Here is a 24,968-nt window from a genome sequence, read left to right as displayed (position 1 = left end):
CCTCGTGGCTGAGACAGGAAAGAATGCGCCTGCGATGCGGGAGACCTGGGTTTGGTCCCTGGGTCGGGAAGATCCCCTGGAGGAGGACATGGCAACCCACTCCAGTATTCCTGCTTGGAGAATCCCCACGGACAGAGGAGCCTGGCAGGGTCGCAAAGAGTCGGACAAGACTGAGCGATTAAACACAATGTTATGCCAGGCCCAGCGTCCAGGGCTCCATGAATTATCCAGTAGGTAGTTACGGTCGGTCTCGGTGACCTCATCCGCCCGCCGGCAGCCCGGAGCCTCCGCGGCGGTCAGTGGGGTCAGCTGAGATCCTGCAGAGGAGCCGCCAGGCATGCGGGCGAACTCTGGGCATGCTGAGGCCGCCACTGCCCCCCACTGCCCCCCAGTGCCCACGCAGGCGGCCGCTCAGCTGGGACGGAGCCCCCGCCACTGCCTGGGGGCAGGCACCTTGCGGGGCGGGCCGAGCCGTGGCCCCCAGCCCCACCAGCGCCGCTGCCCTTGGTGGGGGTCCGGCTCCCTGCCGTCCTGCTCTGGCCTGGCCCTCATCTGGGTCTTCCTGTCAGGCCTTGCCGCCCATGCCCTTCCCTTGTTCCCAGCACGTCCCTTGCCTCCCCAGGACCTGCATGCAGCCCTCTCTGGGTGGGCGCGGGGCCTCTGCTGCAGGAGGGGCAGGACGTGGCCGCTTCCCTTCCTCCCCACACATGGTGTCCTCTGACGCCTGGTCACTCAGGGGGCTTCCCATCTCTGCAGGGGCTCCCATGGGAGGCGCTTCCGCCCCGCCCTGGGGACAGGATGAGGCTCACCCTTCCCAGATGCCCTGCTCAGCGCAGCCCACGGAGGCGGAGGCAGGCCTGTGGGCTTGCTCACCACCTGCCCGCCTGTGGCCCCGCGTCCCGGGCATGTGCCCAGGACTTGCAGTAGCTGCTTTCCTCCTGACCTTCCGTGCACTCCGCCTGATTTCTTTCGGCCTCCTGACTTTCTGAAGTCTCTGACGTTAAGGTTCTGCCCGTGTGTCCTCACCCAGCCTGGGGTTAGTAGGGAGGAGCCCTTGTGTGAGGTGATGGGAACCAGGCCCGTCCCATGTCCTGGGGGTGGGGGGGTCTGCCCCCGCCTCAGGAGGCTGGGTCAGGGCCACGGCCTCCAGGCTGCCTGCCCCTCACTGCCCTCGGCTCCCCATGGCCACCAAGAGCAGGTCCAGCCAGCTGTGTGCCGGAGTCGTGATGGTGACGCCCCAGACTGGGCGGGCCCCGCCGGGAGGAGCAGCGTGTGGGAAGCGGGCGTGGGGAGGGCAGCCTCGGAGGGCAAGGCGGGCGGATGGCGCCTCCACATGACTGGGTGGGTGGCGGGCAACTCCTTGGTGCCAACGGGCAAGTGTCCTGATTGAGGCCTCGCTGCCTGCGATGACCCCGTGGGCTGGCAACGGCGGGAGGCCCCCCACCCCCACAACACTGTGCCCTCCATGGAGCGTCTGCGTGCGCCCTGGTTCACCTCACACCTCTCTCTTCCCCCGCCGAGTGTGTCTCCATCACTGGCCCCGTGCAGACCGTGGCGGGGGCTGTGGGGATGCCTGCAGGGGCGTGGGGGAGCGCGGGCCTTTCCTGGGTCTCACACAGCTATCCGCGATGCCCTTCTGGCCCCTGCTGTCATACCTGGGGCGGGCTGCTCACCCAAGCTGCTGCATAAGTTGCGCCTGCTGGTAGGAGACGCAGTATTGGGACCCCGGGCGGGCCCCCCCATGTCCACTGCCTGCCTCAGCCATGCTGGCCGTCATCCTCTCCCTGACTGGGCCAGAGTGGGGGTGCTGGCTACAGGCTGGGTGCTGCCCAGGGGCTAAGCATGGCACAGGGCCGCGGGGGGGGTCGGCGGTGAGGCCCCCACCCAGCCGGCCGGCAGACAGTGGGGTCAGCCAGGGGGGAAGTGGAAGGGGTCCCAGCTGCACCAGAATGCTGGGCAGACGTGTGTTGAGGGAAGGTGGCATCCAGCGTCCCTGGGGGTGGCTGGTCACTTCTGGGGGGCCCTTGAGACTCTGGGCACTGCTGGAGGGAGTGCTGTGAATGGCCAGGCCTGGGGCCTGCCTGGCCTGCCCAGCTGCCGCAGTTCACGGCAGTTTCCCGCTAGGAGTGGGGCCCACCTTGCGCCGTCCGTCCCTGTGTGGTCAGCACCCGTGGGGAGCCTCATGGGCCCGGGCGTCTCCCGGTCCTGCCGTTGGACATGGGTGCACCCTGCGTGCTTCCCTGGGGGGACGACCGGGTCAACGGGGGCTGGTGCCGGCTCTCAAAGGGGCACCGAACTGTGTGCACGTCCTCTGCCCCCATCCGCGGGGCCGCCTTCCCGGGGCAGGCTCCGGTCCCAGCGGCCCTCCCCTCACGCCCGCCCGGTCCGTCCCTCAGGGCATCTGGCGGATCCCCGTGGACGAGATCGACAGGCCGGGCAGCTTCGCCTGGCACATGAACCGTTCCGTCGTGCTTCTGCTCAAGGTGCTGGCCCAGCTGCGGGACCACGGCACCCTGCTCAAGGTCTCCTCCATGCTGCAGCGCACCCCGGACCAGGGCAAGTGAGTGCAGCCCTGCCCGGCCGGCCGGAGGCGTCCTGGGTGATGGCCAGGAGCAGCGGGCTGAGCCCACCCCCCACCCCTGGGGCTCAGAGCCTCAGCCCTGGGGACCTGGGACACACACAGTGCTGGGTGTGCAGAAGGAGACCCCGGGAACACCTGCGGGAGCAGAGGGGCACGGACTGCCGTTGCCGTGTGGCTGACGTGTGGCCTCCCCCGCACACTGCAGGAAGTATCTGCGAGATGCTGACCGCCAAGTCCTGGCACAGCGGGCCTTCGTCCTCACTGTGAAGGTGCTGGAGGACACGCTGAGCGAGCTCACGGAGGTACACGACCCCCCCCAAACGCCACCCGTGGGACCCTCAGCCCACTCCCTCACCCAGCCAGCGCCTCCCAGGAGCCGTGCTCACTGTCTGTCTTCATAGCTGGGCACCCGGAGGCCAGTCGCCACCCTGGCAGGCGGGGCGACTGCGAGCCAGGGCCGTCCGGCCACGGTGCCCCCCGCCCAGCGAGCCTGGCTGTGCCCTGGTGGGGGGCCTGGCCGGGCTCGTCTCTGCCTCCACCACACTTGCTGGCGGGGTGGGGTGGCTGCACCTCAGAAGCAGAGCCACCGCCAGGGCCCCTGCAGGCAGCGCTGTGGCCCCAGCCCTGGCCAGAGTGCAGATGGGCAGGACCAGGGTGGCCTCGGTGGGAGAGGCCGAGGTGGGCACAGCCGGCACTCAGGGGCAGGAAACACCAGAGACTCCGCGTCTAATCGCTGCTTTCCTTGTAGGGGTCGGAACACCCCGGGCCCAAGGCCTGCGGCCTTCCCGGAGCCAGGATGACCACGGACGTCTCCCACAAGGCCAGTCCCGAGGACAGCAAGGAGGGTCTCCCGCACCCCAAGAAGCCCCCTCTGGCCGACGGCTCAGGGCCAGGCGCTGAGCCAGGGGGCAAAGCGGGCCCCCTCAACCACCGGCCCCTGGCCATGGACGCGGGGGAGTGCACAGAGCAGGCCGGGGAGCGCAGGGACAAGGAGAGCCCCCGGGCCGGCCCCGCCGAGCCCATGGACACGGGGGACGCCGCCGCCCGGGGAGCGGACTCTGAGCGGGGGCCGCCGCCCCTGCAGCCAGGCTGCCCCCCGAGGGACCGGGGCCCTGAGAGCCGGCCCGCCGAGCTGTCCCTGGAGGAGCTCAGCATCAGTGCCCGGCCGCCCGGCCCGCCGGCCCCCTCCCCGCCCGCGCCCGCCACTGCCCCCGCTGCCGCCTCTGCTGGGCCCAGGCCAGGCACCCACCCCGAGGAGGCGCCCCCACGGCCCAGCCGCAAGAGGAAGCTCCTGGAGGACACGGAGTCCGGCAAGACGCTCCTGCTGGATGCCTACCGCGTGTGGCAGCAGGGCCAGAAGGGCGTGGCCTACGACCTGGGCCGCATCGAGAGGATCATGTCGGAGACCTACATGCTCATCAAGCAGGTGGGTGGCTGCGGGCGGCACCCCCCCCAACCCGGGAGGCCCCGCGGGAGGGCGTCCGGTCGTTCCCAGCCACCCCACGGTTTCCCGCTGTGAGCCCCAGAGAGGTTTGGATATGTTACTGCTGCTGCTGCTAAGTCGCTTCAGTCATGTCCAGTTCTGTGCGACCCCATAGACGGCGGCCCACCAGGCTCTGCCGTCCCTGGGATTCTTCAGGCAGGAACACTGGAGTGGGTTGCCATTTCCTTCTCCAACGCGTGAAAGTGAAAAGTGAAGGTGAAGTCGCTCAGTCGTGTCCGACTCTTTGCGACCCCATAGACGGCAGCCCACCAGGCTTCCCCGTCCCTGGGATTCTCCAGGCAAGAACGCTGGAGTGGGTTGCCATTTCCTTCTCCAACGCATGAAAGTAAAAAGTGAAAGTGAAGTCGCTCAGTCGTGTCCAACTCTGTGTGACCCCATAGACGGCAGCCCACCAGGCTCCTCCGTCCATGGGATTCTCCAGGCAAGAGTACTGGAGTGGGTTGCCATTGCCTTCTCCGCTAATATATTATAGTTTTATTTAACTATATCTCAGAAAAGCTGGTGAAATATGTACTAAAAAAGACAATACCCTTCTAAAACATCTGTAACTACCCTCGAAAGAAAGGAGGCCTTGCAGAAGCCTTATAAGGCCCAGTGCAGGGAGGCTCTGCTACCTGTCTTATTCTGCTGCCTTTTGTGTTTTTTAATCCCTCAGGCATAGGTTTTTATTTTTCCTCTAATTAAAGGAAAATAGGTTCTTTCCATAGGAAGAGCCCCAGGTTGTGTCAGGCCGGCAAGGGTGAACACCCTGACACTTCCCTCCTGGGTGGTGTCCACGTGCACCCACCGCTTGCAGACTGTTTTATCACCCCCTCTCCAGCATCAGCAGTGCCTTTTTTTGTTGTTGCTGATAAACTAGCAAACATAAGCCCTGGATTTCCTGCTGGCAAGGGCGGGCCCTTTTCCCACCCCAGGCCAGTCGTCTTCCCCCACCCAGGGTCACCCCCAGGCCTCCCCAGCCTCTGCACCCGAAGGTGAAGTCACGCGGCCACAGACATGATCGTGGCATGGCCAGCTGGTCCTCGATCAGCAGCCCTGGGGGTGGGACCTGGGACAGGGCTGGGGTTCCCCCCGGGAAGCAGCCATGGGGGGGCGCGTCCTGGGAGCAGTCCTTAAGGCCGCTGACCTCGGGCATGTCCTTGCTCAGGTGGATGAGGAGGCCGCCCTGGAGCAGGCCGTGAAGTTCTGTCAGGTCCACCTTGGGGCCGCTGCCCAGAGGCAGGTAAGCGTGGACCCACCCGTGCCAGCCGCCTGGTGGAGGGTGCGAGGCCCCAGGCTGCAGGCCAGGACCATCCCCGTGGTCGGGGGACCCAGGGCAGGTGGGCGGCAGGCCGCTGAGCCTCGGGCCCTGAGCCCGGGTGGGACTCAGACCCCAGTACCGAGTGCGGGCGGCATGAGGGTCCCGTCACCCCCGCAGCTCTCCTCTAAACCAGAGCATGGTCGCCGCCCCATGAACCTTGCCTGCAGAAGCGGCTCCTCAGCATGGAGGTGGCGCTGGGGTGGGCCGACAGGAGCCCACGGGTGGGGCCCAGTGTCCATCCAGCCTCCTTCGTCTGGGAAGACCCCTGCTGCTGGCTGTGGGGGCCGGGCTCGGGCAGGGCCGGCTCAGGTGACCCCGGAAGGTGGGGCTGGCCGCAGGCTGGTCGCCGGGTCCTGGGGCAGGTACTTGTCGTGGGGTCGGTGTGGCCTTTCAGTCCCCAGGGCTGGCCTGGCCGCCATGCCCCAGCGGCAGGAGGACAGGGACCCCACTCTCACCTCTGCCCACGGGACACAGGTCCTGTCTCACCCGCCCTCCCGCTGGAGGTCCACTGGAGTGGCAGGGTCGTCCACACCCATGGAGCCAGGGATGGGGCGTCTCCCGGGGAGCAGATGTCAGGAGAGACGGGGTCAGGGTGGGGTGCTGGGTGCCCCCAGGAGGCGTGAGGCTCCCGCAGCCTCGGGCCAGGGTCCAACCGGTGATTCAGAGAGGACGGTGGCCCTGAGGCCGGGGCTCTGTCGCTGGGCACCGCGCGGGGCCCCGCCCCACCTAGCAGCTGCCTGTGCAGAGCCGCAGCCGTCACCCCCGCGTGGGGGCTTCAGATGAGCAGGAAACTGTGCCTGCAGGCGGGAGGCCCCAGAGGGCCCAGCTCCCCGAGGGCCGAAGGGCTTTGGGGCCGCAGCCTTGAGCCCAGGAGCCGCCCCCAGCAGAGCCTGCGTCACCCCTGCTCTCAGGCCCCTCCCGCCGGTGGCCTCGGGAAGTCACCCTCCAGGACTGACCGCTGCAGCCGCCGCCTTGGGTGCCCTCGTCCTGTGCCCCGGGTCACAGCTGCACCACCCTCCCGGCTGGCACCCGGCAGTGGGGGGTGCAGGTCCCGGCCAGCCTAGGGCCCCTCTGCCGTGCCCTGGATGTCCTCAGGCGAGCCCCTGGGCCCCCAGCAGCCCCCGACATCGGCAGGGTGGGCCCCCTCACACCCACTCTGCCCTCCCAGGCGGCAGGGGACACGCCCACCACCCCGAAGCACCCCAAGGACTCCCGAGAGAGCATCTTCCCCACCGCCACGGCCCCCGCAGCCCCTGAGCCTGTGCTGGTGGACGCCCCACCACGGCCCAGCGACGGCCACGCCAAGCCTCGCCCTGTGCCGGCCGCCACCTCCACCCCAGACCTGGCCAAGGACACCGGGACCCCGCGGCCGCACCGGCCTGAGGCCGCCCCCAGCACATCCTCTCTGCACCCAGGTGAGTCTGGGCCCTCTGCCAGGCGGGCGGGCCCGGTCCCACAGCAGGCCTGTTGCTGCGCGGAGGTGTGGGCGCCTCCCGCCCGGTGACCCCCGAGTGCCGTCTCCACCCCCCGCCCACCATGTTCCTCCTCCCGCGGAGGCTCAGCAGAGCGCAGGGTCTGGACCCCGGGCTCTCGCTCCATCTCGGTGGTCTTCACCCCCGGAGACGGCCACGGGCCAGGGGACGCGGGGCTGGGGCTCTGCAGGCAGCAGGAAGCCCTGGTTCCTTCCACACTTAGGGGCCCCTGGGAAGTGCAGCCCACAGTGGGCAGGGGAGCCCGGCCGACCAGGCAGGGCGCACATTTCAGGACACACACGCACGCACGCGCGCTCACACGTGCCTCTCCCTGCCGGCTCCGCACACCTGGGCAGGTGCCTGGAGGCAGCGGTCAGCTAGGCAGCCCCCACCCCTGACGGGAGCAGCTCCCGGGGTGGCTCGGCCAGGCCCTCGGGACAGCTGTGTGAGAACGGGTGTGCCCAGCCGGGCGGGGACAGCTCAGCACGGCCCCCGGGGCCACTGTGGAAGGGCCTGGACCAGTCCCCCCCCGGGCCCGCGTCGCAGCTGTGTGCCCAGCGCGACCCGCTCCTGCGAGGCCCAGCAGGGCAGCTGCAGGCCCCCCACGGGTCGTGCCTGCCCCTGCCGCGTGTGGACTGGGCCCTGGGAACGCAGAGACGGCTGGCAGTCAGAGCGAGGGGACAGGGCCAGATCCAGGGACTAGAGCCGACGGCCGGGGGCCTGACCCCCGCCCAGGCGAGGAGCAGCCATGACCCCCGCTCCTGGGGACGTGGGGGAGCAGCCGGGTGCTGGGGTGGTGGCGGGCGTGGCAGGAGCGTCCAGAGGAGGGGGACAGGAGGCCCCGCGTGGCCGGGGGCCTGGAGGTGTGCTCCTTGTCCGAACGGTGTGGCCTGGCAGGGGGGCCGCTTGGTCTGCCCCGTCCTCAGCTGGGTCGTTCGGGTCCAGTTGCCACTCCTGGGCGCTGGGGTGGGGCCCTGTGAGTCAGACTCACCGGGTGTCCACGGCCGGCAAGCAGTTAGCAGCCTGGCTCCTCCCGGGCCGCTGTGTCGGAGGAGGCCTGCGCGGTCACGGCCACGGTCGGGGTGGAGGGCCCTGTCCCGGCGTGGGGCACGCGTCCCCCACGGCCGCTCTGTCCCCCCAGGGGGAGAGGAGCCGGCGGGAGGCGCAGAGGGCCCGGGCTTCCCGCCCCAGGAGCCGCGGGACAGCGAGCACCTGAAGACGGCCCCTGAGGGCCCCGCGGCGGAGGCCGCCCCCCGGACCAGCGCCCAGCCCGCCTGCAGCCAGGGTAAGGCCCGGCATGGCCCCGGGGCCAGCAGGTGGCGGGGGCGTTCCCGCAGAGGGACCTGGAGACAGAGGGGCGGGGGCAGATGAGAAAGGCAGGGGTGCCCAAGCGCCACACACCCCCCCCGCCCCGTTCCACCCTGTGCCTCACAGACGGGAATGGTTCGGGTGGTGCGGAGCCCAAGTTAGGCTGCCGGCCAAGGAGCAGTGCGCCCGGCCCAGCAGCCAGGCTCCGGGGACTTCTGGGGCGGGGCCTCTCTCAGACCCCGCTAGGGCAGCCCGCTCCTTTTAAAGCCGCGGGCGGCGGACGGGCGTGGACAGCAGCCAGCCTGCGGCTCCTGGGCGCACGGGGTCGTGGATGCAGCCGGGGGCAGGCTCTGGGATGTGAGAGCCGACGAGGCCTGGGAGGCTCGGCGCTCCCCTCCACCCCAGGGCCCCCAGCAGACACCCTGCTCCTAGGCGCCCCTTGTCTCCACTTCCACCAGCCAGAGCCAGGCCCTCGGGGAGGCAGGGAGACAGGAAGTGGCCTGGGAGCCAGCACCCTGCGGTCTAACCACCAGAGGCGGTGCCTGGGTGCCTCTGTCCCTCGGGGAGTGGGGTGATGAGGCCTGCAAAGGAGAGGGGCGGCCTGGGAGGCCGCGGACAACCCCGCTCAGCCCTCTGGGTCCGTCCCGCAGTGGCCAGCTCCAAGGTGCCTGGCGGCGGGAGTGCCCCGCCCCCCGAGGGCCCCCCGGGCAAGGCTGAGCCTAGCCGGGCCAAGTCACGCCTGCTGCCCAACATGCCGAAGCTGGTCATCCCCTCTTCCGCCACCAAGTTTCCCCCTGAGATCACCGTCACACCACCCACCCCGACCCTGCTCTCGCCCAAAGGCAGCATCTCGGAGGAGACCAAGCAGAAGCTGAAGGTGATGGCGGGTCTGGGGGGACCCCGGGTGGGGGACGTGGGTGCGGGTGGGGACTGGGCCAGCGCTGACCCCTGCCCGCCCGCCCGGCGCAGTCGGCCATCCTGTCGGCGCAGTCGGCTGCCACGGTGCGGAAGGAGAGCTTGTGCCAGCCGGCGCTGGAGGTGCTGGAGACGTCGAGCCAGGAGTCCTCGCTGGAGAGCGAGACGGACGAGGACGAGGACTACATGGACATCTGAGGGCCCGCCCCGGCCCCCGCCCAGCTCCCCGAACTCTGCAGGGCCTGCGTCCTTTTTTATGACATGTTGACTTTGTAAACGTGCCCCCTCCCTGCCCAGGCGGCCGCGTCCGTGTTCCTCAGGCTCTGCCTGGGTCACAGCGGCGGAGGGTCCTTTTTTTTTTGGTTGCTTTTCTAATAAAGATGAAACAGTCATCTCGGTCTCTTTGTTCCTCAGGGCAGGGCCCGTCGAGGCAGGGTAGCCCCCCATCCCTGGACGGGGCACAGGGCTGAGGCCATGTGCTCCAGGAGGCTCCAGCTGGGTGCAGGGGCTGGCCTGCACTCCTGCCATGGCGGGAACCCGGAGCGCGGGTCTGTGCGGACCGCCCCCCCCCACCACACTCCCCCTCCAACGGGACCGCCCTGTGAGCTGGGGGTGCAGTGTGGGACCCCCTGTTACAAAGGTAAGCGTCTGTAACGCAACAGCAGGGCGGTGCTGGCCACGTCGTCCCGGCCCAGAGCCCGTCCGTCCTGGGGACGCACACGTTTGAGGGGCCCGGTCTGCCCCGGGGCCTCGTCTGGAAGGCCAGGGTGGCACAGGGAGCCTCCCTGCTGCCCTCTGCCCCTCCCCTCTCGGGGGGACACTCCGTGCCCCCCCCCCCAGCCTGAGAAGACAGACACCCAAGAGGCTGGGCACTGCCAGGGTCCGCAGCACGGGCGGAGCCACGCGGGGACCCAGAGCGCTGGGCTGGCCCTGACTCAGGCCCCTTCCCGAGGCTGCAGGGCTGAGGGCCCCCAACCCTGGCCCCCCACAGGGCATTCCTGGCCTCCCCTGGCCCTCCAGCCAGAGCGCCCCCTCCCCCTGTCCACAGACCCCCGTGTCAGCTACACGCTGGCGTGCTGGGGCGGGGGTCTGGCTGAAAGACACCAGGGGGTACCCAGGCAGTGGAAAGGTACTCGGTGGGGCTTGGCCGAGAGTACACGCCCCCCACCCCCCCGCCCAGCTGCGTGAAAGGACTGGTGGGGGCTGGTTAACAGGGACCAGGGAGGCTCAGCTGTAGGAAGCTTGAGTGGTTAGCTAAGAGGCTAACCCGATGCTTCTGTTAATACAAGGGGCGCACTTCGGCCAGGGTCATGTCCATACAAAAGTTAGACTCGCAAGTACCTGCCTAACTGGGGCAGTTACGCCAACAGGAGATTCCCAATCTAAAACGAGCAGATTGGGCTTCCTTTAATATTCCCAAATTGATATTCTTGCAGTTAGAAAAAGCTGGCCGTTCATAAGATCAAACAGACTGGATGGAGTGCTTACTATGACTGATATCTGGAAACTTCTCTTAAAACTATATCAGAACCAAAAACAGGCTGCTGATGGTCTGTCACTGACCCACCTCTCTCCCTCTACATGTATCTTTTTCTACCTGAATTACTTGGTCAGATGCTATCTCATTTTTTTCCTTTCTCTTCCAACTCTTCCACCTCCTGATGTTTGCCTTTGCCCAGCAAAGGAGGAGTAAAGAGGGAAAAAAAAAAAACCTTTTAAGGAATATTCTGGCTTGACACCCAAGTCATTGTTCTCTAACCACCACAATCATCCTTTGCTTGACTCCGCCTTTTAGAAGGTTTAGATGAGGGTGTAGCTGCTCTGGTCAGAAAGACGGTCTAGGTTGGTCTGAGTTACATACTTAACGCTTGTTAAACTGCTTGACCAACTTTTCAGAACCACTGAAAGAAAGGGGGGTAGCTACGAAAATTTATGAACGTCCAGTTGTGCCAACTGAGTCCACAATGCCAGTTGAACGTGAACCAACCCCCAACCAGTTTAATTCCAACCAGTAGAGAAAGTTAACTTGAACAAGGAAAGAAAGTCCTGAGGAAATAAGTCCTAATTAGGAGAAGCTGATTTTCTATCCCTGTTGCCTTGAGATCAGAGCTCCCAGGATCACTTAACCTTATCCTGAAACTGAAGAAAGAAAAACAGGGAACGAAGCCTTTAAAAATCTTTCTAACATACTGGTGAGTTTTATATCGAGATATCTGATTCATGACTTAAGTTGAGAAAATGAGGCTAGATAGCTCGTTGGTGTCTGGCTGAACGTATGTCTCACATGTGTCTGTCTTTGTCTTTGTAGTTTTTGTCTTTGTAGAAGTTTAATTTGTAAGTGAGCTGTAATTTAATTAGCCTAAAGAAAAGTAAGTGCCTACAAATCAGAATATTCTAAGTTCAAGAGAAATTAAGCTAAGTGCATTTCAGGTTCATATGAACTGGGAAATATTCAATATTAAATTATACCTGGTATTTAATGTTTAAGTTTGTTGGCCTAATTAATATAGAAATGTGTGCATTCATAAACATCAAATATAAAATTAAGTATAATTCTATCATCTGGCCTAGGTTTATTTTAATATAAGTTAAATAAAATAATATATATCTGTTACAACTTTGTCAGCAAGGAAATTAACTTAATATGAAGAAACTTTTTAGGAAAGAAAACGTAAACGGGTTAAAAGCTTTTCAATAAACTCTATTAAGAGTAATTATGTTTTAGTCTGTCCAGATTTTGGTAAATTGAATTTCTAGGGTTGTGCTAAATTAAGTGATGGAAGTTTACTTAATGGGTAGGGTACTCCCAAATAAAATAAGATACTGCAACATTAATTACTGATAACTGGCTTCCTCTTACAGAGAAACTAAAGGTATTTTGGACTATTAATGAATATGTTTGATGCCATCTTGAGATGTTCTCTATAAGAAAGCAAATTTTTTTTTAGAAATTATCATTGGTATTTATGTTCACCAATCTACAGAATGCTAATATAAAGGTCAGTTCGTGGTTGCTTAAGGAAAGTAGGATATGTGTTTTCAGTAAAGAAGGCATGAGGAATGGAATTACATTTTATTAAGGGATGTCTGACGTAAGAGGTGATTGTTTTTGGATGGGCAAATTAAGTCATGTCTGCAGAAAAGTTTTGGAAAGTGGACTCCAATAGAAGAATTTGGTGCATGGTACAAGTTTTCTTAACATGTTGAAGTGCCTTCGATAACAGATTGTAATTTCTTTACTTTTAGATAATCTGCTCTGTATATACCTTTGAAATCTTTTACTGTTACTTTGGTTAAGTGAGTAACTTGTTTCACAATGACCTGTGATGATCTCTGAGTATTTTAAACCCTTTTGACATTCTTTGCAAAGCTTCCTAAATCTTTTTGACCTCTCCCTAACTTTGAGTGCTTCAAAGAGCCTTCTGAAACATCCCAAAGAGAGATACAAACTAGGTTCACGTGATGCGTTGAACTGCATGGGAAGTATTGTCAGTCTTCTCGGGTCATAGTGTATGGCAGATGTTACTAATAGAGATATTGTAAAATTTATATGGAGCTCCTAAAATGCTGACATGTGCTGGTCAAATGTCAGCCATCATTCTAGCTATTATCTGCAAGTGAGGTATGTCACAGCAGTAACCAAGTTACTCTGTCAATTGTATCATAGCCAGAAATTACTGGGTTGAATCTTTTATGGGTGTAAGGAGAACCTTCGCTTCAAACTAAGTATGACTTATAGTAATTTGGTAAATTACACTTTTGTAAGCAGAATTGAAATATTTAACTTTTCTCTCTCTGTTGGCTCCCTCCAGAGTTTGTAAACTCTCAGGTTTCTGGCAGCTGTAACAGATAAGTTAGGTAAGCTACCTCACCATCAGGTGTAAAAATCTCAAGGCATTTTGGCAACCTTGCAAAGGGAGGAATTCCCCTCGATCTGTAGTTGAGACATGTGATAAGCTCTTGGCCTGACCTTCCTGGCCCTGAGAGGTTTTGTTTTTGTTTTAAGTAGTTCAGTCTGACAGTCCTTATAAAAAATTTCAGTAAAGCAAAACCCTATGATCAATTATAATTATATAAATTTTCTGGCCAAGGTTGTTTTGTCTTGTTTTGTTTTTCTGAGACCAGACATTTTTGCAAACAAATTAGTTTTAATTTGAATATATTTGGTAGAAGTGAGAATAACTTTAGAGAGAAAAAGATTATGTTTCAATGAATGTTAAATCCCAGTTTCCTTAACAGAGGTCTGTATTTACTGACTCACGTCCCAGATAAGTTCCTTGCTGTTATGCTATATTAATGGAAAGTTACTTGAATGATTAAAAGGACATTCTAAATTTTATTTCTGAAGCTTATCTCAGTAATCTCAGTTCCCACAGCCTCCAAACAGGGGATTATGTACACCAGAAAGGACTGTCTCCAACCTGGGTGGAAGGGCCTTCTATCAGGTCCTCTTAACTAGCTCATGCACAGTGAAAGTGAAGGAGAATTGACCCTTGGATTAATTCCATCTTCTGTAGGCCCCTGCACCGGACTGGTCCATAGACAGGACTGCTGATGTCAAACTCAGCTTAAAAAAGGATGCTCAAACAGAGGAAATTACACTTAGACTAGGACGAAAAGAAGATGACATCAGAAGTAGACAGCTTACCCAAGATGCTGGACCTGATTTGTATGATCATTTATAATGTTGTCTTGACTTCTTAGACTTTTTTTTTTTTTTTACTTCTTAGACCTTTGCATATAAATCAAACGTTTTTCTATCTTGAACATGATCCTATGCTAGTTTTTTTTTTTTTTCCTATGCTAGTTTTAAAAAATGAATCCAAAAAAAAAAAAAAATGAATCCAAGTATTGGGTTGTGGCCAATTACCTGTGTCTAGTACTTCTAGGTTACTTTGGTGGGTTTCCCCACTCCAAGGCTCTAATTGTTGACCCTTAGAAATTTTTTCTAGAAGAAAGGAAGTTCAGTCCTCTGTGGGCTACTCTTGATATCACTAGGTGGGATCCTCTCGGCTGGCCAATTAAGAATGCCTGCTCTGACCCCAGCCATAATATGAATCTTCCTCTAAGTCACTCAAGGAGCAATAAGCAAATCCAGTCAAGGAATAAAAACGCCAGGCTGTGGTCATTTAAGATTTAAGGCCTCCCTTATCTTGGAAACAGTTAAATTACACTAAGGATAGCCATCCTAGTAACACTAGGAAGCTGGGCCGGGAGCCTGATGCTAACATCCCTGAATGATAAGAGATTGCACTGCGTCAGATGACCTGAGAATATGCTGGGCTACACCTAGTGGAAGTTCCTGGCTTAATTCTTACTTGTGACTTTAAAATACTGCTAGCTATGTTAGTTGTACTTTGCCTGTTCTACAAGATTATCATCTCTTGTGTTAATATTAGTATTACCAAATGTGCGGCTGAACCTCCAACAAAAGTAATGATGACTAGGTGACTTGAAGCAGTTGCTCAGATGTAGAGTTCTGAAAGGCTGTTGCTGAACCACGAAAAGACGCCGGGATTCTTGGCCTCCGGAGGAGAAGAATTCAATCTGGGGCCGAGACGAGGCTTGATCGCTCAGAGCTTTTGTGTCATAAAGTTTTATTAAAGTATAAAGGAGATAGAGAAAGCTTCTGACATAGGCATCAGAAGGGGGCAGAAAGAGTGCCCCCTTGCTAGTGTTAGCCATGGAGTTATATACTCTCTAATTAGTTATTACAGTGAATCAAAAGAATGTCTGGAGGTTGTAAAGACCTCACTAGACCTACTCCCATAATTTACACCTTAAAATAACGGAATCAGCCAGCTTTTTTCCAGAGACTGTCCTCAAGCAGGATACATTATTGTTATATAATCCTGAGGAATGTAGAGGGGGAAAAAGTTTGCCCTTTCTTCCTCCTTGAGAACTCCAGACCCCTCTCTCCTTGGGGACCTCTGCACTTCCTATCAACCTGCCTGGGAACTGACTCTCTGAGTTCCGTATGCGATGAATGATTGTGAGTGTAACTGTTGATGACAGGGGTTTTCCTGGACCTTGACGCAGAGTGGGATAGCGGGCCCAGAGCCCTCTGGTCACTGCTGACAGGCCTCGTCCAGTAACAGCGCAGAGTGGCCTGTCTGCAAAACCGTTGGAAGACCCAGGAAGGAGCCTTCCTAGCAAAGTGGGACAAAATGGTCACAAAGTGCCTACGAAATGCCTCCCAAAGTACGGTCAAGCTTATCACCGTGAGGGGGCCCCGTCAGCTACAAAGTGGCGCTCGCCATGGGTGCTCGCATCTGCCTCCACAAGTCATGTGCCCCTGCAGCAGCTGACGTCCAACAGCCCCTGAAGGAGTTCAGGTGGAGAGCAGGAACGAGGCCGTCTGTGCTCCAGTTAACGGACAGGACAGGTCTTAGAGAGTCAGGTATTCTCAGGAGCTGACTTTATTAGCCCAGTTCTTGTACCTCCTCATATCCAGAAAAGCTCTAAAATCCTTCATGGTGAGCACTCTTCCTTGTGACCAGCAAAGGCTTCAAGGGAGTAGTAGAAAACCTCTAAAAATATGTCCTTGATCGCATGAACTGCCCCTTCACCAAAATCACATATACAGTGACCTTTCCCCACCACTCCTGTGGAGCAGCCTCTCAGAGCTGCGTGAGATACTATCTCCTGGGCTGCAGTCCTCTGTTGTTGTCCAGTCGCTCCGTCGTGTCCGACTCTTGGCGACCCCATGGACTGCAGCCCGCCAGGCCTCCCTGTCCTCCACCATCTCCCAGAGCTTGCTCAAACTCACGTCTATCGAGTCGGTGAGGCCATCCAACCGTCTCATCCTCTGTCGTCCCCTTCTCCTCCTGCCTTCAATCTTTCCCAGCATCAGGGTCTTTCCAATGAACACCTAGGACTGATCTCCCCTAGGATGGACTGGCTGGATCTCCTTGCAGTCCAAGGGACTCTCAAGAGTCTTCTCCAACACCACAGTTCAAAAGCATCAATTCTTCGGCGCTCAGCCTTCTTTATGGTCCAGCTCTCACATCCACACGTGACTCTACTGGAAAAAGTCCTTATTTTGCCCCAAATAAAACTTAACTCTCATGCTGTGCATTTTTCCAAGTCCGTGTTCCCTAAGCCGTGGTCAGGACCCTGGAGCGAGTCCCAGCACCAGCCCCCGGAGGCTGGCTTGGGGACCCGAGGACCCACGCCCGGAGCAGCTGGCCCCAGACTCTGGGTGCCCAGCATCTGCTGAGGAGTTGTGGCTACACCCCCACCCCCAGCCCCGCCGGCTCTCTGGATCGCTGCGGTGGGGGTGGGGTGGAGGGATGGGGAGGGCAGCGACCAGAGAACCAGGCTGGCCGACCCCCAGGGCCCCAAGGCCTGTCACAGCCCGGGCCCCTCACTAGCTTCAGTTCCCTAAGGGGTCCAGGGCCCTGTCCCCTTCAGATGCCTTGAGAAGCCGCCACTGTCAAGACCCGGCCCAGGTGGCAGGGCCTGAGTGAGTCTCCGACCTGGGTCCTCCCCCGCTACCCTGACCGTGGAGGCTCCCGGAAACCACCTCTCCCAGGGACCTGGCCGCCTCTGCCGCCTCTCCCGGACTGGGCCTCAGTTTCCACACCTGCATAAACAGAAGGGAGGTGTTGGAACAAAGGAGAGATTATGCAAACGTGGAGTGACTGGGCAGGGGCGGGTGGGGCTAGGCAAAGGCCCGGCAGGAGAGCACAGACTGACCCCATTTCTTCCCCGAGCCCGCCAGCAGCCCAGCCAGCCGGGTGGAGGGAAGACCAGGGTCCCAGCCTCAGCCCCCCACCCCGCCCCCAGGGTTCACCTGCCAGGGGTCCCGGCCCCGCCCCCATCCTTCCCCTCCTCCCACCGGGGGCATCTCCGCCCTCGCCCAGTTGGGGCCCTCCCCCAGCGCCTACACAGCAGGCCGCAGGCAGGCACCAGCACGAAGGTGCCGGCTCCCGCACCCCACCCTGGCTGTGGGGAGGGCCTGGGAAGCCCAGCTCCCCGGGGGCAGCTGAGGTGCGAGGCCCGTGGCCCCAGGAACCCCGGGCGCTGGAATCCCGGCATGGCAGGGACCACCGCGCCTTCTCCCCGCCGCAGCATCACGTCTTCCCCAGCGGGAGCGCAGCCTGGCGGAGCAGGCCTGGGGGCGGGGAGGTGGGGACCGGGATCCAGGGTCTGAGCGGCCGACCCCGGACATCCGGCTTCAGGATGCCAGCCCCCTCCCCTGGGTCAGGGGCCGGAGGGCCAGGAATGTGCTAACGGGGCAGCTTGAGCCCTGCTGGCGCTTCGGGCACCTGTGGACTTTGAGAGGTGACCGGGCGGGGCGGGGCGGGGCGGCAGCGCGGGGCGGGGCGGGGCCGGGCTTGGGGAATATTTGACCCGCCACCTCCCGGCCCCTGCTGCGCCGTCTGCAGACGCGGCCGCACCATGAAGCCTTCCCTGCTGCCCTGGGCCCTGCTGCTGCTGGCGACTGTCCCCGGCCCGGGCCTCCGGCCTGCAGCAGGTATGCCCCCGCCCTGCCCTTCCATCCCCGTCTGTCCAGCGGCCCGCTGCAGTCAGACCCAGCGCAGAACCTCCCTGGGCTCAGACTCTTGTCCATCCGTCCGGCCGTCTGTGACCACAGCAGGGGCTGATGCCGTTCAGTCGCTCAGTCGTGTCCGACTCTTTGCAACCCCATGCACGGCAGCGTGCCAGGCTTCCCTGTCCTTCAGCTTCTCCTGGAGTTTGCTCAGATTCATGTCCATCCTGGGAGGTGCTAGAAAGAAATTCTGGGAGCCCAGGGCCAAGGGGCTGCTGGTGGGGATGGGGGTGGTGGTCTGGGCTGTGCCTACTCTAAGCTAGCTGGGAGCCGGAAGGCGGTCGCAGGCTGGGAGGGAGGTCCCTGGGGAGGGTGAGCACAGCCAAGCCCTTGGACTGCGACCCGAGCCTGGATGGAGGAGCCCCCAGCCCCACTGGGTCCCCTGGCCGGCCGGAGGCAGGACGGTGGGTCCCTTTCAGGGTGGGCTGAGCCTGAGGAAGTCCCGGGAAAGGCCCTGCACTCCAGAGCCGGGCCCCTGACCCCCGCCGGGCCGGGCCGGGCTGGTTTTCACCCGTTCCCCCGCCCCCTCCCGGCCAGCTTCCCATCCGGGAAAGCGCTGACATCCCCCTGCCGCTTATCTTACTTAGGGTTTCACTCAGCCTCCTGCCCCACCCCTCAGGCCATCACAGCATAGGTCCATAAATATTTATTGACGGTCCTGAGTGCCAGGCCCTGCACTGCGTGAGGCAGGGCCGCAGTGGTGGCTCAGGCCCAGGCTTGGCCCGTGACCAGCCCCCCGCGGGGGGGCTGCGGCTGGGATGGGCCAGACGGGACAGGGGCCTGCACCATCCCCCGGTCTCCACCCTCCAGCCCACGTGGCCGGGCCAGCACCCCCACCAAACTGCCCTCACCCGCCTCCTGGCCTGTCCTAGTCCTCTGCCGGAACTGTCCCCTAAAAGGGGAGCACCCCTCGCCTTCTCCCCTGAGGGTGGGGCGGGCTCCCTTCAGGGCCATAACCCATGGTGGGTGAGCCTGCCATGCCCAGCAGTGAGATGGGACAAGTTCAGCCTGGCACCAGCCCCTAGTGGGCCTCCAAGGGGACTCTTGGCAGCCACATCCCCAGACCCCAGGCCGGGCAAGCCAGGGGGGTCCTTCTCCAGGCTGCCAGTCCACTGATGCTTTGGGGAGTGGAGGCAGCTCCCCGGCCCACGTGGGGGCGTCAGGCACGCATGCCCATCGAGCACACCACCGGCTTGGTTGCTGAGAGTCAGTCTGCTTGGGGAGGGAGGGGGAGAAAGAAATGGCAACCCACTCCAGCACTCTCGCCTGGAAAATCCCATGGATGGAGAAGCCTAGTAGTCTATACAGTCCATGGGGTTGCAAAGAGTCGGACACAACTGAGCGGTTTCACGTGTCCCCAGATCTCCCCCGATTCCAGCCAGTCATTCAGGCCGACGAACTAAGAATTAACTGCCACCACCCACCCACCCCCGCCCCCTGACTCTGAGCCCAGCGGGTTTCCACTCTGTCCCCGTGGTGGTCAGCACCGTTCCCGGCCAGCTTTCTCCTGGGGCTGCCTGTAAGGGGCTCCCGGGGAGAGCGAGGCAGGCGCCCTGCGAGATGTGGCCCTCTGCGCCCTCCTCCAGGTGCTCAGGGGAGCTGCTCCCAACGCTGCGGAGACCAGAGTGGGCCATGTTCCTGCCACCCGACCTGCTTCGGCTTGGCCAGCTGCTGTGCGGACATCCGGGATTTCTGCCTGGAGATCTCACCCTACTCGGGCTCCATGATGGGGGGCAAGGATTTTGTGGTCCAGAATCTCAACTGGCCCAACCCCACTGACAGCGTGATCTGCAGGTAGGAGGCCCCAAGGGACAACACTGGGGCCCAGACCCCCGGCGGGCTGGGTGGGAGAGGGCCGGGGCTTCTGGCCCGATGGGTTCCCTGGGAGGAGGCTGGGAGCCTCGGAGAGGGTCGGCCCCTGCCAGCCCAGCCTGCCCACCCGCTCGCCCTGCGCAGCTTTAAGGACAGCATCCAGACCCGCGGCCACGTGGACGCCTCGGGCCGCGTGCACTGCGTGTCACCCCTGCTCTACGAGTCCGGCCGCATCCCGTTCACGCTCTCCATGGACAACGGACGCTCCTTCCCGCGCTCGGGCACCTGGCTCTCCGGTGAGCCACGACGGTGTCGGCCGGATGGCGGGGGAGGAGGGCACCGGGCTGCACCCTCCTGGGCCGGTGCCCTCACAGGGACTCCCCCGGGCGATAATCTGGTTGAACCGGTCACTGTGGAGGCCTGCCCTGGGTGTGGGCTCCCCAGACTCCTTTCTCCACCCGCTGGCATCCACGTGGGGATTCCAACCCAGAGGGAGGGGGGGTTGGCTCTGACCAGCGGAGGGGAGGAGCCATCCCAGGCGGCAAAGACCAGGGCCCCTCCTCTCCCAGCCTCTGACCTTTCCTACTACGAGGGCACCATGGCTCCCAAGGGAGCCCCAGACCCCCTGGGCCCCAGGCCTTTCCTCAGCCCTCACCTCCCCGCCCCCCGCCCAGTGCACCCCAGCAAAGTGTCGGACTCCGAGAAGAGCCAGCTGGTGAATGAGACCCACTGGCAGTACTACGGCACTCCCGGCACCCAGGGCAACCTCACCCTGACCTGGAACACCTCAGCCCTGCCCTCGGACGCCGTCACCATCGAGCTGTGGGGCTACGAGGAGACCGGTGAGGCCAGCAGGGGGCCCTCCGCAGCAGGGGTCAAGCCCCCGACCCCTGCCGGGAGCCTGGAGATGGGAGAAAGGAGATTCCAGGTGGGGGGAATCCAGCCGGGGATTTCGAGCCAGAAGGTGTTGGCAGGAAAGAGCCCTGGCGTGGCAGGGGGCTGGGGGGGGGGCCCCTGGGTGCCGGGGCTGGAGGAGGTGCAGACGTTTGCAGCTCCTGGATACACGGCTTGTCCTGGAAATAGGAAAGATTTGCCCCACCCCATCCTCTTGGAGCCCCTGAAGGGCTAGCGGGCCTGGGCCTGGCTCCCTCCCCCAGCAGGGCAGGCCCTCATGTGCGGGCCATCTGTCCATACTTCTGTCCACCTACCAGGGTGGCTCCCACCCCCACCTGTGCCCCTGGGGGTCCTGGGTCAGGCCCAGGGGCTGACGAGGCCTTCCCCTCCACCAGGGAAGCCGTATTCCCAGCAGTGGACAGCAGCGTGGTCGTACCTGTACTCCTTGGCTACCAACATCCACAACTCCGGCTCCTTCACCTTCACGCCAAATCCTGCCCCTCAGAACTTCCAGAGATGGGAAGTGGGTTCCCTCCGCATCGTGGACAGCAGACACCGCGCAGGGGAGCAGTAAGGACCGCCACGGAGGGCAAGCCCAGGGCCCTACGGTGGAGGGAGTGGGGTAGGGGCGGGGCCAGGGCCAGGGGCAGGGAGGGCGGCCCCGAGCGTGCGTGCGTCCCCTGCAGGGATGTGCAAGCGCTCTGGAGCAACGAGCACGCGCTGGCCTGGCACCTGGGTGATGACTTCAGGATGGACCCTGTGGCCTGGGCCCGAAACCAGTGCCTGGCCTGGGAGGAGCTGGAGGACCAGCTGCCCAAATTCCTGGAGGAGCTGCCCGACTGCCCCTGCACCCTGGCCCAGGCCCGGGCTGACTCCGGCCGCTTCCACGTGAGCCCCCCACCCCAGACAGGGACCGGGAGTGGGCGAGGGGCAGGCTAGGGCCGGCTGCCCCCACCAGCAAGGGCCACGCTGCACAAGGCAGCACAGGGCGGGCAGGCGGAGGCCTGCGAGGTGAGGCTGGGGGTCTGAGGCCCCGGAGGGGTAGGGGACGCGGAGCCCCGAGCCCGTGCAGGTGACAGCCGCCAGCCCCTCTGCAGACAGACTACGGCTGTGACCTGGAGCAGGGCAGCGTGTGCACCTACCACCCAGGCGCTGTGCACTGCGTGCGCTCGGTGCAAGCCAGGTGAGCCCGAGACAGAGGGCGGGGCGCGGGGGCGGGGCGCGGGGGCAGGATGGGGCGGGGCGCGGGGAAGGGTGGGGGCGGCGCCGGACCCCAGGGCGGCCCTGACCCTGTCTGTGCCCGCAGCCCCCAGTACGACTCCGGACAGCAGTGCTGCTACACGGCGGATGGCACGCAGCTCCTGACGGCTGACTCCACCGGGGGCAGCACCCCGGACCGCGGCCACGACTGGGGCTCACCCCCGTACCGCGTGCCGCCCCGCGTGCCTGGCCTCTCCCACTGGATCTACGACGTCATCAGCTTCTACCACTGCTGCCTCTGGGCACCTGAGTGCTTCCGCTACATGAACAGACGACCCTCTAGCGACTGCCGCAGCTACCGGCCCCCGCGCCTGGGTGGGTGCTGGGCTGGGCGGGCGCTGGCCAGGGCAGAGTCAGGACAGCCCGCCTCACCTTCCGATCTCCCCAGCCTCCGCTTTCGGGGACCCACACTTCGTCACTTTCGACGGCACCAACTTCACGTTCAATGGCCGTGGAGAGTACGTGCTGCTGGATGCGGCGCTGACCGACCTGCGGGTGCAAGTGCGGACCCAGACCAGGACGGGGTCTGAAGGTGAGGCCGGGCCCCGGGGGCTCTGGGTGGCTCGGGGTCATCCCTGGGGAGGGGGAGACTGAGCCCGGTGGACCCCATTTTGCACCCATCATCCCAGGCTCTCAGGACCGAGGCACGGGGCTGACTGCGGTGGCCATCCAGGAGGCCAACTCAGACGTGGTGGAGGTCCGGCTGGGGGAGGGGGCAGGGGTCTTGCAGGTGCTACTGAACCAGGAGGTGCTCAGCTTCGCGGAGCAGTCCTGGATGGACCTGAAGGGTGAGTGGGACGGTGCGGGCCCCATCTGGGATCCTGGCAGGAAGGGAAGGGGGGCTGCGGGGTGGAGTCAGGGTGTGAGAGCCGACAGCCAGCCCTGCCCTCACTGGACCCTGGTGTGGGAGCTCCCTTCAGGGCCTGGGCGCTCAGAGCCGCCGCCTGGGATGGGGGAGTGACAAGGCAGGCCAGGCCCTGGGGACGCCCTCCTGGCCCTGAAGCCCATGGTGCTACCCATGCATCCCGGGGCTGTGGGGTCACAGCACAGTGCCCACAGAGGCGACCCTGACCCCACCTCCACGTGTGCCCAGGCATGTTCCTGTCGGTAGCCGCTGGGGACAGAGTATCAGTCATGCTGACTTCAGAGGCCGGCCTGGAGATCAGCCTCCAAGGGCCGTTCCTGAGTGTGGCGGTCCTGCTGCCCGAGAAGTTCCTGACCCACACGCGGGGCCTCCTCGGGACGCTCAACAACAACCCGGCAGACGACTTCACCCTGCGCAGTGGGGAGGTCCTGCCACCCAGCGCCAGTTCTCGAGAGCTGTTCCAGTTCGGGGCTGACTGTAAGGGACCACCGGCAGGAGGGGAAGGGGGCACGGCCCTGGGGAGGGCTCGGTGGAGGTGGGGGGAGCCCCCAGACCCTCCCACCCGTCAGGCCTGCTGCTGTCTTCCCAGGGGCCGTGCAGAACGCCTCCTCCCTGCTCACCTACGACTCCAAGTTCCTGGTGGAAAACTTCAAGGACCGGCCCAAGCATGACCCCAATTTCCTGCCCCTCTTCCCTGAGGAAAGCTCCGCGAGCCCCAGCCAGGCGAGCGCGGCAGCCGACCTGTGTGGGGACGACATGTTCTGCAGATTCGACGTGGCGGCCACCGGGAGCCTGAGCGTGGGCAACGCCTCGCGAGTGGCCCACAGGCAGCACCTGCTTCGCGTGCAGAGCCTGCAGCCCGGTGAGGGTGACGCGGGGAGGCGTGGGCGAGGGGGAGGGCACCTGGCGCTGGGACACGGCCCCCCAGGGTGGTGACAGCGGGCGACGAGCTCAGGTCCGTTGTCTGGACCCCACTCCCTCCCCAGTGGTGTCCTGCGGCTGGCTGGCCCCGCCTGCCAACGGACACAAGCAGGGCGACAGGTACCTGGAGGGCTCCACCGTCCGCTTCCGCTGCAACAACGGCTACAGCCTGGCCGGGGCGGAGGCCAGCACCTGCCGGGCTGACGGGACTTGGTCCTGGCCCACACCCACGTGCCAGCCAGGTGAGAATGCCCCGCCCACCAGAAGCCCCGCCCACAACTCCTTGTCCCAGCCCCGCCCATACGTCGCATCGCCCCGCCCGCCAGTTGGCCTAGCCACGCCCACCAGCCCCTAGCCTGCCCACGCACACACTGCCTCGCTCCACCGACACGCCCGCGCCCCAAGTCCGCCCCACACGCGTGTGTGCGCATGCCTGCACCTGCTTGCTGAGCTCACTCACAGCCCGTCACCTCTCCAGGACAGAGCTACGCGGTGCTGCTGGGCATCATCTTTGGAGGCCTGGGGCTGGTGGCCCTGGTTGGGCTCGGCTACTGGCTCCTACGCCGCAGGAAGAGCAACACGTGAGATCCCTCTCTCCCAGGCCCCGGTCCACTCCTCCTCGGTTCTCCTGGGCCCGGCCCCCCACCCCCACCCCGGGGCGCGCGTGAGACTACCGTGCCTGCGGTAAACCGTGACTCTGTTGCAGGGCTGTCTGGGGTTCGCAACCCTGAGCGAAGCACGCTTGGCCGGTGGCGCATGATGCACGGGGCCTCCCCGAGGCCAAAGCCCAGCCTCCCAAACTTCCAAGAGCCTGCACCCCAGTACTGGAATACTCAGATTCCTCGCGCCAGACATGTGGAACCCGGGCACCTGGTACCCGAGCTTTTCAAGCCGAGTGCCCTGCTCTGTCACCGAAGACCCGAACCCCGAACTGTAACCAGGGAGCTCCGTGGCTCTGTTCCCTGCACACCCCAAACCCTAGTTCTCCAAGCCCGGGGCTCCATACCGTTGAATCCTGAGGCCTGTCTCCCGAGCTCTTACAAGCCAGCACCTGACGTGCAAAGGCCAGTACCTCAGATCCCATGCCCGTGACCCTGGTCCCCAGTGTGAGTCCTGCTGACCCAGCAGCGAGCCCCAGGGCCGAGCTGCCTTGATTCCCAGGCCCGGGGCCTGGCTGCCCGAGACTGTGGCTGGGTCCAGCCTTGGGCGTGGAGTGTGCCCTTCTAAGCTCCAGGCTTGTAGCTCTAAGTCTTCTGGAATGTCTCCTGCCAGACTCCTCACTGTGGGGGCAGAAAACACGCCTTTGGTGCCTCTGCCTGGTGTCGATGCTTGTGTTGTGTTCCCCATTCCCGGGAGCCCAGCGGTCGGCCTGGGCAGTGCACGGCACCCAGAGTGACCGGTCTGAGGCCTTCGTGACCGGCCTGTCCCGTCTCCGACTCTCTGTCTGTAAAGTGGGGTCTAGAACAGTGACCGCGTCATGGGAGCGGAAGGGTTCATGGGGTGCTCCGCTGGGCACCCAGCTCTGGCCCAGCCCCAGAAGCAGTGTGGTAGCGCCATGCCCAGCTGGTCCAGGCCCCTGGGC

At 62.3% G+C, this 24,968-nt stretch overlaps 2 protein-coding genes across 6 annotated transcripts in view; both read left to right on the top strand.

Moving 5' to 3' along the window:
• CABIN1 (calcineurin binding protein 1) overlaps window positions 1-9,472 on the top strand; it is a 70,760-nt gene extending 61,288 nt beyond the window's left edge. For all 5 annotated transcript variants that reach the window (XM_043901189.1, XM_043901190.1, XM_043901192.1 and 2 more), the window contains exons 30-37: window positions 2,397-2,560; window positions 2,787-2,883; window positions 3,330-4,007; window positions 5,233-5,307; window positions 6,554-6,800; window positions 7,999-8,142; window positions 8,816-9,042; window positions 9,135-9,472. In XM_043901189.1, the coding sequence (XP_043757124.1) occupies window positions 2,397-2,560; window positions 2,787-2,883; window positions 3,330-4,007; window positions 5,233-5,307; window positions 6,554-6,800; window positions 7,999-8,142; window positions 8,816-9,042; window positions 9,135-9,278 (1,776 nt within the window). In that variant the 3' untranslated portion in view covers window positions 9,279-9,472. The remainder of the gene's footprint in view (window positions 1-2,396; window positions 2,561-2,786; window positions 2,884-3,329; window positions 4,008-5,232; window positions 5,308-6,553; window positions 6,801-7,998; window positions 8,143-8,815; window positions 9,043-9,134) is intronic.
• A 7,841-nt stretch (window positions 9,473-17,313) lies between these two features.
• On the top strand, window positions 17,314-24,701 carry SUSD2 (sushi domain containing 2). Its single transcript, XM_043901187.1, has 16 exons — window positions 17,314-17,366; window positions 17,471-17,559; window positions 19,221-19,428; window positions 19,591-19,742; window positions 20,121-20,288; window positions 20,736-20,910; window positions 21,027-21,228; window positions 21,438-21,523; window positions 21,647-21,915; window positions 21,989-22,132; window positions 22,230-22,388; window positions 22,694-22,942; window positions 23,055-23,327; window positions 23,452-23,628; window positions 23,865-23,967; window positions 24,093-24,701. The coding sequence occupies exons 2-16, from the start codon at window positions 17,484-17,486 to the stop codon at window positions 24,115-24,117; spliced, it is 2,466 nt and encodes an 821-aa protein (XP_043757122.1). The 5' UTR covers window positions 17,314-17,366; window positions 17,471-17,483; the 3' UTR covers window positions 24,118-24,701.
• Window positions 24,702-24,968: the final 267 nt, after the last annotated feature.

This window comes from Cervus elaphus, chromosome 5 (genome assembly GCF_910594005.1).
Source record: "Cervus elaphus chromosome 5, mCerEla1.1, whole genome shotgun sequence".
Lineage (NCBI taxonomy): Eukaryota > Metazoa > Chordata > Mammalia > Artiodactyla > Cervidae > Cervus > Cervus elaphus.
This window is presented reverse-complemented; position numbering and strand designations above follow the sequence as displayed.